We start from the raw sequence: 11,342 nt of genomic DNA, 5'->3' as shown, positions 1-11,342 counted from the left end.
TTTACTTTTTACTTATTAAAAATTTGGTTTCTTGTATTTTTCAAAATAAAATATATAGAATCAGAAGATACAAAGAAGCTTGGCTCGGCTTGTTTGTAGTGACTTCACATAATGTCCATTTCTGTGTCTATTTTGTTGACTCTTGAATCTTGATCGTCGTTGCAATTGAAACCTTCCAAATACCACTGTTACCATGGCAAGTTCATCATCAGATCAAGGTCCAACACCATTATCATATTTCAAGTATGATGTTTTTCTCAACTTTAGAGGTTTCACAAGGTTCGATTTCACCGACACGCTCTATCATGCTTTGATCAAAGCAAGAATCGAGACCTTCAGGGATAGCGAGGGGCTCAGAATAGGGGAGGAGCTGCACGGTTCTCTTGTGGAAGCAATTGAAAGATCAAGGATGTCAGTTCTTGTACTCTGTGATATGTATCCAACTTCCAGGTGGCCCCTTGATGAACTCGTCAAGATCATGGAGTGTTCGGAGAACGGAAAAACGCGACCAGTGTTACCAATCTATTTCCATGTGCAAAGATCAGATGTGCAGTATGAGAAGAATAGTTATAGAACAGCCATGATTGATCAAGAAAAAGGAAGATACAAGCACAGGGTGGAAGCATGGAGGTCTGCCTTGTCTGCAGTTGGCAGCATATATGGACAAAACATCAGTCGACTTACGTGAGTAGTTACTTTATTTTAAAATTTTAAACAGGTTTCCTCCAAAATCTAGCCAAATAATAAACGTCAATCATGTATAATCAACCATCATGTAAAAATATATTGACTCTAGATATGATATATAACTTCATTAATTTTCCTAAGAGTCTGATTAGGAGGACTTTTTGTAAAATTAAGTATTTTGATTCTTAAGAGACTAATTTTGACAAACTCGAGAGTTTATCCAAGTTTTTAATGTATGTAGGATATAGCATTAACTTTCATCCTATACATGGTATGTTCATCTAGATAAAGAATTGGACATATGCGGATATATTTTAGTATGTTTTGATCTTCTTTGCTTCATTTTTCTATATGTAAGTAGTTTTTCTATAAAAGAAGACAAATTAGAATGCAAAAAAATGTGTATGTATGTTGTTTGCAGTCCATGGGGTACGGCTATTGAGAAGATTGTTGAAGAGGTCACAAAAAGACTTCCCCCCTTGCCTCTGCATATTGATCGTCCACTTGGATGTGATTCTGAACTTAAACTGGTGGAATTACTTTTAGAGATTGGTTCTCATGCTCCTTGTTTGATGCTGGGAATTCATGGAGATGGTGATGAAATAAGCAAATTTGTTGCGGAGTTGTATAACAAGATTAGGCCTCACTTTGTAATTGCAAGTTTTCTTTCTAATATCAGTGAGAAAACAAATGAAAGTGGTGGTGGCCTAGAACATCTACAAGAAACTCTTCTTTCTGAGATGGGAGAGGTGGTCAAGACTAAGATCGGAAGCACATTCAAAGGATCCTCTGAAATAAAACGAAGACTGGGCCAGAAAAGAGTTCTTCTAGTTTTGGATGATGTTGACAGTATACAACAACTGAATTCACTAGCGGGAGGAACTGATTGGTTTGGTCCCGGTAGTAGGATCATCATAACAACAAGATATGAAGATGTGCTAGATGATCATGTGTCAAATAATGGTGTTGAGGTTAAGAGATATTACTTCACCGAAGGAAGTAGTTCTACTATGAAGGAAAACAATATAGTGGGATTGGAGAAAGATTTTGAAGTTGTGATTAATCAACTCAAGGAAGCAAACTCTCCTGGTAATGTTGTTTCCATTGTTGGCATGGGTGGGTTAGGAAAGACTACTCTTGCTCGAAAGATTTTCGATAGCAATGAGGTGAAGAAGCTATTCTCTTGCCGAGCATGGGCAACTGTTTCCAAAGATTTCAGAGGAAAGGAAGTTTTTAGAAGCCTTCTTAACTTAACATCCAAATCTAAACATAAAGATTCAAGTAGTGAAGAGGAGCTAAAGGAGAAGGTGAGGAAATATTTGAATGGAAAAAAGTACTTGGTAGTCCTTGATGATGTTTGGGACACTAATAACGCATGGGGTGCTCTAAAGGGTTGTTTCCCTAAAAACAACAATGGAAGCATGATACTACTAACTACCCGCGACGATCGGGTGGCCAACGTTTCAGAGTCAAAGAAGCCTCATCACAGGCTTTCCTTTTTGGATAAAAAAGAAAGTTGGAAACTGTTTTGCAATGAGGTATTCTGCAGCAAAAAGTGTCCTCGGGATCTAGAACCTATTGGTAGATCAATTGCCCAAAGTTGCAATGGTTTTCCATTGGCTATCAAAACCATAGCGGGGATTGTAGCGAAGAGGGAGAGATCAGAAGATGCATGGGAAGAAATCAAGAACCTGCTCCCTTACTGGTCTGTTGCTGAAGACAAGGAAGGTAAGAAGATGATGGAGATATTGAAGCTTAGCTACGATGATCTGTCTGAGAAAATGAAGCCATGCTTCCTATATCTTGGGGTGTTTCCTGAAGATATAGAGATTCGGGTGAGAGATTTAATCGAAGTATGGATAGCAGAAAGGTTGATAGAGCCAATCCAGAGTGGAAGATCAAAAGTAGCAGCAGAACCTGAAGATATTGGTGAGCAATACTTGAAGGAACTAGTGGATCGTAACTTGGTACAAGTGGCCAGTAGGAGGAGTGACGGGAAAGGCGTCAAAACTTGTAAGATCCACGATCTCATTCGGGAATTGTGTATTTCAGTGAGTAACAGCCCTGATAACGGTAACAATAATGCTCGTAGGTTGTCCTTTCCAAGGGATATAGGATCCTATGCATGTTCAGTAACATGTGATCAATCATGCACTTATTCCTTGTTCATTTATGGAGATGTCAAGGGGTGGTCACATCATATTCCAGAAGACTGTCGAGTTAATGTGCTATATTTTGAAGGATGGATTGATGATCTAAGTCAACTAACTAATGAAAAGAATGTTGAGAATTTGAAGGAGTTGAAAAGTGTCAAGTTCTTGAAAATAGATATTTTTTACCCAAATGAGCTAAGTAAGCTTCAGAGCATACAAACATTACATATAACGGACGATGAAACTCCCAAGGACCTAAATATTGGGGGGTTAAAGCAACTGAGACATTTTCGAAGAGAATGTGAAGTGTGTTTATTAGTAGATAAAGATGGGGTAAAAAACAAAATGCAGAATCTCCAAACCCTACTTTATGTGCATGTTGATTCACGACTAGGGTTCTTACTCCACAATGGCTACTTTCCCAACTTAAGAACACTCGGGTTATCTGTAACTGAAGAAGGAAGACATTCAGCAGAAAAAACTTTTAGTAGTTTACACTGCCTAAGCAATCTACAGAAACTGAAATTGGAGCTCCCGATCTCTGAATCATTTCCAATTCCAGTTGATAAAATTGCATTTCCGTCAAATCTTAGGAAGCTTACCATCTCATATTTTGATGGTTTGAAGTCCGAAGACATGAATGCATTGGGACGAATTCCCGGCCTTAAGATTTTAAAATTCAATGATGTTCGTTGTATCGAAAAAATTCTTAATTGTGGTACTGATAGGAGCTTTCTGCAGCTTCAAGTGTTTATCATGATATCTGTGCGTGTCAAATGTCTTACCTTAGAAGATGGTGCGATGCCTTGCCTTCGACGTGCGGTCTTCCATGGCTGCCCTGGCTTGGAGTTGAAGTACCTTCCTCAACAAATGCGTTCCTTGGGTTGTAACTTGCATTTTACGCCACATGATGATAATGATGATGATGATGATGATGCTGATAGTGATTTTGATGATGATGATGACGACGACGATGATGAAGATGAAGATGATGATATCTTCAAGATGATGACGATGATGATGATCATGATGACGATGATGCTGATGATGATTGATTTCTCTGATATATTGGATGTCAATGTTCCCGTTAGTTCTTATAGTTTTATCAAATTTTCAATTATGTTTTTATACTTTTTTTTTTTTTTATCTTTTTTAATTAGGTTCTTACACTGTTTTTAATTTTATAATTATGTTATTTTTTTGTTAAAAACATTAAAATTAACATACCAAAATCTAATAAAGATAAATAAATTGACGATTGATTTCTTTTATATGAACTATACAAAAATGTACTGTTGACTAAAAATCTCATGATACTGTGGTCGTTCATTAATCAAACACACCAACTTAAAAATACAAAATACACTACTAAGGAAAAAACTTTTTTTTCGAATTCTATGTCTAAAATTTAGACAAACTTTCATTTTAAATCTCTAGTTTCCGATTTTTTTTCCCTGCTTCATCTAATTCTAATTTTTTTCAATGCTGTGCTTGTGCTTTCGTAGTACTCTCATCACTCTCATGTAACTTAATGAAGATGTTCATCGTTCCTAATGGATTTGGTTTTATTTTAGATTCCAAATTAGAACATTCTGTTGTACGCCATTTAAATGATATGTGATCCTCTGCATTTTTCTGATGACTTCTCCTGAATTCCCTGATATTTGAGGTTAGCTTATCAATTAGCGTGGATCTCCATGTCCACTATAATTCATGAGCTATTAAAAATGGACAGAAAAGTATTGTATGAAATTCGAATTAATAGCTCATTAATATTTTAAAGAAGTCTTGTAATTAAATATTTTGTTAGCTTTTTTTTAACGTATGAAATAAAATATATATATTTTTAATTTTTAAATTATTAATTTTTTAATAAATTTTTTAATAAATTTTTTTAATAAATTATTAATTTTTTAATAGCATAATTCGAATTATACCATAAATTACTGTGTGTAATTCGAACCAAGCTAGTTCGAATTAGTGTGTGCATGTGGTTGTGTATAATTCGAACCAAACTGGTTCGAATTATGTAGAAATGGAGTTCGAATCAAGCTGGTTCGAACTACATATAAACGTACATTGGTAGATTCATGAAGCAGTTTTCGTTTTGGCTTATTCACGTAAATTATTTTCTTCCTATGGTTATTTCTGTTTTTTTGCCCTTTTCTTCATTCCTATCTCCAAGCTCGGTAATTTGTGTACTATCTTAATTTCTTGACCCATCAAATTTATATTTTTAAATTTATCATTTACTTAAAAAATTAAGAATCAATTATTGTAAATATCATGTAAACTAAACTTAATATAGACAAGTTACGAGAATTTGCACTAGCTTTCTTATTTATATCTTTCTTCGGTTTCAATTATAAAAATGATTTTGTATATTTATTTTATTTTATATATTGAATCAAACTTTGTGCAACCGACAATAATGGGCCTTTCATTATATTTCAGTATTGTGAACGTGTTAATTGAAAAATAAATAAATAAATTTAAAAATAACGTGGCAAAAAATGTTGAGAACTTTTAACCATGCACATCTTTGTTCTTCTTTGCAGGAGAGGATTATCTAAAATATTTCCTAAAACACTTTCAATCAGTTCATGTACTTGGGAAAATAGAGATATTTCAATTTAGATCACCATCTTGTGATTTTTCCAGTGAAAACATTTCACCTAAAATTTTAGATTATACAGAAGAAGAGTTTTCAAAACGTCAAATGTTTAAAGTGAAATTCAATCTAATTAGATAATTGTATTAAAAAAATATTAAGCATTCAATATATTAAAGAAATAAAAGATCTATGAAACAATTCATCATTAAATTAAATATTTTCCATTCCAATACATATGGTTGCATGCGTTTGTTTATAGCACGCGAACACTGAGATTGGAATATTGAAACACAAAATTATATTTGACAGATATAATACAGAAGACATTATATTTAGAGATATTAAATTAGTGTTTTTTGTATTCATCTTGACAGAAAAAACAGAAAGATACTAACAAAAAATATAACTGATTTTTTATTTTTTTATTATTCTTATTAATTTTTTTATTGTTATATTTTTTTCTCAAATTTTTTTAATGAAAAAAACAAAAATAAATTATATTTTTATTTATCACCAAACAAAATATAAAAATACTAATTTTTGTATCTATTCTTTATGTTTTATTTTTAGTATCTTATCTTGTTCTCATAATCAAACGCAGTCTATATTATTACAACCGCGCTACATACAAAATAACTAGGGAGATAAGAGAAAAATATTATTTTGTGCATGAGATGAAAATTATACTATTATAATAAAAATGGATCATAAGATTACATGTTCAGAGATAAACCTCAATAAAAGACATACATCGATGAAATTTTGTAATCTTGACAATTTGCCTCTATAAAAAGTTTCATAATTTTTTATAGAATTTATATTCTAAGTAACACACAATAAACTTCAAATGAAGTTGTTGCATAACATACACTTTGGCTTTATTTGATACATAGAACCTAAAATCATTCAAGACACACATTGCATTGGCTTTCACCATTATTTAGTAGATATACATATTATATATAAAACTATTCATCAAGACATTACAACTTTATTTATTTCATTTAACCATTATTAAATGTGTCACAACATTTAGTGTTTAAATATATATCTCAATAAGAGACATATGTCCGGTTAAAGGTGAAATTTTGTAGTCTTGACAATCTGTTTTCATGAAGAGTTTCTTCCATTCTTTTTTGGTTCTTTCTTTTCCATTATAATATGCTGTTACCACTAAATCCAATTGAAGCTTTGCTTGAGTAATTTCAGGTTGATCCTTTTTTTCATCATCTATCACAATATCTATAATAATTATTTTTCCTCTTTTATTATTACTTGAAGAAACAACATCTTTGCATTTTTTCAATATCTTGATGCAATTATCATCATCCCAATCATGCAAAATCCACTGAAAACAAAAAGAAAACAATTAAAAAAAAATCATATATAACTTTTTTTAAAATAATAATAATAATATTTAGAGTAAAATATATTTTTTGTTCTTGAAGTTTGGCAAAAATTTTAAAAATATCCCTAAGTTTTATTTTGTTTCAATTTTATTCCAAAAAATTTTTATTTACATCAAATATACCCTCGATGGATAAATTTTTTAAAAATTTAAGATCAATCTAACAATAATGCATGAAAATTATGTTTGATTTGCATGTGTTAAAGGTTGTTCTTATAAAATTGTTACTGAATTGGTCTTAAATTTTTTGAAAAATTAGCCGTTAAGAGTATATTTGGTGCAAATCGAAAATTTTTGAGACAAAATAAAATTTATAAGTATTTTTAAAATTTTTGTCAAACTTTAGAGATAAAAAATATACTTTACCCTAATTTTTATCACCATGCATGTATTTTTAGATTTGATGAAACATATATATACCTTAAGTAGAACTGCATCAGCTTTAGGGATAGATTGAAACATGTCCCCACCAACATAACTCAAATTGTTGGTTCCTTTAAGATTTTTCACAACCTGTGGAAGATCAAAAACTATGCATTTCAAATGTGAAAATTTCTCAGAGATATACTTGGCTACCATTCCAGCTCCTCCAGCAACATCTACAATTGATTCCAATCCTTCAAAGACAGCACCATGATCTCTCAATGCCAAGTTTATGATAAACTGTTTTGAATTGATTTTATATTATTTTTTAAATATTTTTGTATTAAAATTTTTTTTTTTAGTAAAACTCAATTACTAAAAGGAAAAGAGTATACTACTACATTAAAAATAAACACTAATTTAAATCCGAACAAAACATTGTAAAATACATACATACCTGTACCCAATGCCATGGCAAATGGTGTTTGATTCCCCTCATCATGAACCCACTTCCCAAGTTGTTGGAATGAACTTGAGATAGTTGGGTCAAGAACAAGGTCAACCATTGGAGCTAAACAATGATCACTACCTCTAACAAGGAGCTTTGAGACATAAGTAAGAGCATATGCTTCCTTTTCTTCTTGATTTTCTTGGATAATTCTTACAATGTCAAAGAATCCAATGTGTGCAAGATAACGCATTAAACGGTGCACACCACTAACCTTAGCTAATGGAACTTGTAACTTGGAAACCAACTCATGAAGAGTCATAGGTTGACCATGGTTCTGGATTATGTTTGGTATTCTTTGATCCACACACCACTTAAGGCAAAGAGAATCTAAGAATGCAAACATGTGTTTGTACAAGTGAATTTGGCCTTCAAAGATCTCATTTGATGCTTTGAGACCATTGTTAATTATGTGTGAAGCCATGATCTTTAATTTTTTTTATGATTGCAAGTGAAACTAATTGTGTGTTTGTGATGATTAATTACTAGCATTTGAATCACCTTATATAGAGTTTGGCTTAGCTTCTTAGTTACTATTCAGTCAAATTATTTTCCTCTCTACAGTAAACAATTAATAAGAGAATAACGTAAAATGAAAAACTCATTTTTAACATTTGAAAACACGTGGGCGTCTAAGTTTATATGATGTGGATTAAAACACAATCTATAGTAAATTTGGGAAATGAAAAAACTATTGAAAACATGCTTGCTTTATTTAGAAATATTCTAGAATGAGTGAATAATAGTAAATTGATAATCGAGGTGGGCCAATTAACCTTTTTTCATATTTCTCACAATCAAATTATTGGGAAATGAAAAAACTATTGAAAACATGCTTGCTTTATTTATTTATTTATTTCATTCAACTGTTTACCGTTTTTGCATGTAATAATTAAGAGGGGGTGAATAGTCTACGAGATAAGAGAGAGATAGGAATGACAATACTATCCGAATTCGCGGGTACTCACCTCACCCCTACTTGTTCGGGGCGGGTAATTATCCGTCCCGCATTGGGGCGGGTTTTTAGTGAAGTGGGTTCTTAGGAGGGGTCAGGTTTAGGTAATACCCGCCCCGCTCTATATATAATATGTATAATATATGTAAAATAATTAATAAATGATTAATAATATTGTATTATATTTAAATTTTTACTTTAATTTATGTTATGTATGTGATGATAGTTATATAAAATTTGAAATTTAATTTTATTTATTGGATTTTAATAATTATAGGGGTGGATAGAGGTGGAGCGGGTACCGCAGGAGCAGGTTAGAGTTTAACGTTTTACTACTCGTGGGTAAAAGCGGAGCTAGTTCTATATAGGTTGTTATATGGCAGGGCAGGGTCGGGTAGAGCAAAAATCTGCCCCTACCCGCCCGTTGCCACCCCTAGAGAAAGAGAGAGATAGATATTCTACCATTCAGAATATTTTTCTTTCATTAAGACTATATGGCAGACTGCATATACAATTTTTTTTCAAACACTTGGGTAGAAATTAGATTTACGTATGGATCACACAATACAAGATTGATGGTAATTGAGATTTGATGTTTAAATTTTAAGATCAAAATATTAATACCGTTGTTCAAAAAAATTAAAGAAGTGGCTTATATTATGTACATTCAACATATACGCAAATTCACCTAAATCCACCATCTATAATTCTATATATATTCTAAATTCTGCCGTATCTCTAGAGTTCGATTCTTAATAATTCTAAAAAATTTGTAATATAAGATAAATAAAAAAATATACAAAAATTATACAAATTTAAAATAAAATATATAAAAAGACATGTTAAAATATTTGTTGAATATAAAAATAAAGAATAAAACTTTACATTCAAACAAAATACTTAATCAATAAGTTTAACCAAGTTGTTATAATTACTTTTCAAATTACACGCCTTTTCCTTATCCTTCTCTTTTTCCTTCTCCTCATCCTTTTTTAAATTTACGCACACGGGTTCATGTTGCATCTTCTTCTGCTTCTTTTCCTTTTTTGTTATCTTTCTCTTTCTCTTTCGTTATCATCTTCACCACTAATACCAACATTTTGCTAACATCATTATTGGTTCTGATTTTCTCTTATACCATTATTAAGTAATTTTGGTTCATTATTTAGTTTATTTTGGTTCATTTGTGTATTAATTGAGATTCACTTGATACTGCTGATACGTATTGACTAATTTTAATATTTCTTAAGTAATTTCGATTCATTTTTTAGTTTAATTGTGGTTCATTTTGATCAAGAAATAAATTCGATGTGTTTTTATTAATGATCGAGTTTTTTTGACTGTTTGTTCAAATCTAAACTAACTTTGATTCATTTGTGTGTTAATTGAGGTTCACTTGATGATGCTGTTTATAAGTACTGACCAAATTTTTTAGTAAAGAAGAATAAAATTATTTACTATCACTTTATTTAATTGCATTAAATTCCATGCTCCATTCTATTCAATTAGTTCAGTTTTAAACAAATAGTCAAAAAGATTCATTCATCAATAAAAACACATTGAATTTACTTCTGGATCCAAATAAACCTCAAATAAACTAAGAAATGAACCAAAATTATATTACTTAAGAAATAAAAAATTTTGTCTACTTATATTAACAGCAGCATTAAGTGAACATCAATTAATTTACAAATGAACCGAAATTAGTTCAATTTTGCACAAGCAGTCAAAAAGACTCAATTATCAACAAAAATACATTCAATTCATTTCTAAATCCAAATGAACCTGAATTAAACTAAGAAATGAACCGAAATTACTTAAAAAATAAAAATTTGGTCAATACTTATTAGCAGTATCAGGTGAACCTCAATTAACACACAAATGAATCGAAATTACTTCAATTTTGAACAACCAGTCAAAAAGACTCAATAATCAATAAAAACACATACAATTTATTTTTGGATCCAAATGAACCTCAATTAAACTAAGAAATGAACCAAAATTACTTAAGAAATAAAAAATTTGGTCAATACTTATCAGCAGCATTAAATGAACCTTAATTAATTCACAAATAAACTGAAATTAGTTCATTTTTAAATAAGTAGTCCAAAAGACTCGATCATCAACAAAAATACATCGAATTCATTTCTGGATCCAAATGAACTTCAATTAAAAAGAGGGAAAAAAAACTCAACAACAATAAAAGAATGACGATTGAGAGAAAATACGCGAAGAAGAAGAAGGAATGTGAAGAAGAAGAAGAAGAAGAAGGAAGAAGGCGAAGAAGAAAAAGGAAGAAAGCGAAAAAAAGAACACGAAGACGAAGAAAGATATGTTTACGTTATTGAAGCGCGCGTGTATACGCTGGTGTAATAAAATTGGTTTTTATTGAGTTTGGGACAAGTTAGTTGGACTTATTTACCGAAAAAACTTGAATTTGTAGCTAGACTGAAAAACAAAATAATTCAAGATAAAAGACACATCAAATTTAGATTATTTTTGGTGTTTAAAACAATTCTTTCAAATGATATATAAAGTAAATACTAAAATTCGTTTTCAATAAATTTTAGATTGAATGTTTTTATTTCTAACAAATTTTTTTTCAAAAATTTTTTATAACTACTCTAATTTCTCATATTAGTTTTTCTGTTATT

The 11,342-nt window shown here is 30.9% G+C and overlaps 1 protein-coding gene, 1 long non-coding RNA gene and 1 pseudogene across 2 annotated transcripts in view; 1 reads left to right on the top strand and 2 right to left on the bottom strand.

Annotated features, from left to right (window-relative positions):
* The window catches only part of LOC110271381, an 18,909-nt gene extending 14,360 nt beyond the window's left edge, over window positions 1–4,549 (bottom strand). The window contains exons 1-2 of the long non-coding RNA XR_002362073.1: window positions 4,222–4,549; window positions 1,820–1,827 (exon numbers count right to left, since the gene is read on the bottom strand). This is a non-coding gene — a long non-coding RNA (uncharacterized LOC110271381). The remainder of the gene's footprint in view (window positions 1–1,819; window positions 1,828–4,221) is intronic.
* On the top strand, window positions 40–4,034 carry LOC110271380 (putative disease resistance RPP13-like protein 3). Its single transcript, XM_021122215.1, has 2 exons — window positions 40–684; window positions 1,109–4,034. Exons 1-2 carry the CDS (start codon window positions 194–196, stop codon window positions 4,017–4,019), a joined length of 3,402 nt encoding a protein of 1,133 aa, XP_020977874.1. The 5' UTR covers window positions 40–193; the 3' UTR covers window positions 4,020–4,034.
* Window positions 6,416–8,228, bottom strand: LOC107635603 (annotated as a pseudogene).

This window comes from Arachis ipaensis, chromosome B04 (assembly GCF_000816755.2).
Source record: "Arachis ipaensis cultivar K30076 chromosome B04, Araip1.1, whole genome shotgun sequence".
Taxonomy (NCBI): Eukaryota; Viridiplantae; Streptophyta; class Magnoliopsida; order Fabales; family Fabaceae; genus Arachis; species Arachis ipaensis.
This window is presented reverse-complemented; position numbering and strand designations above follow the sequence as displayed.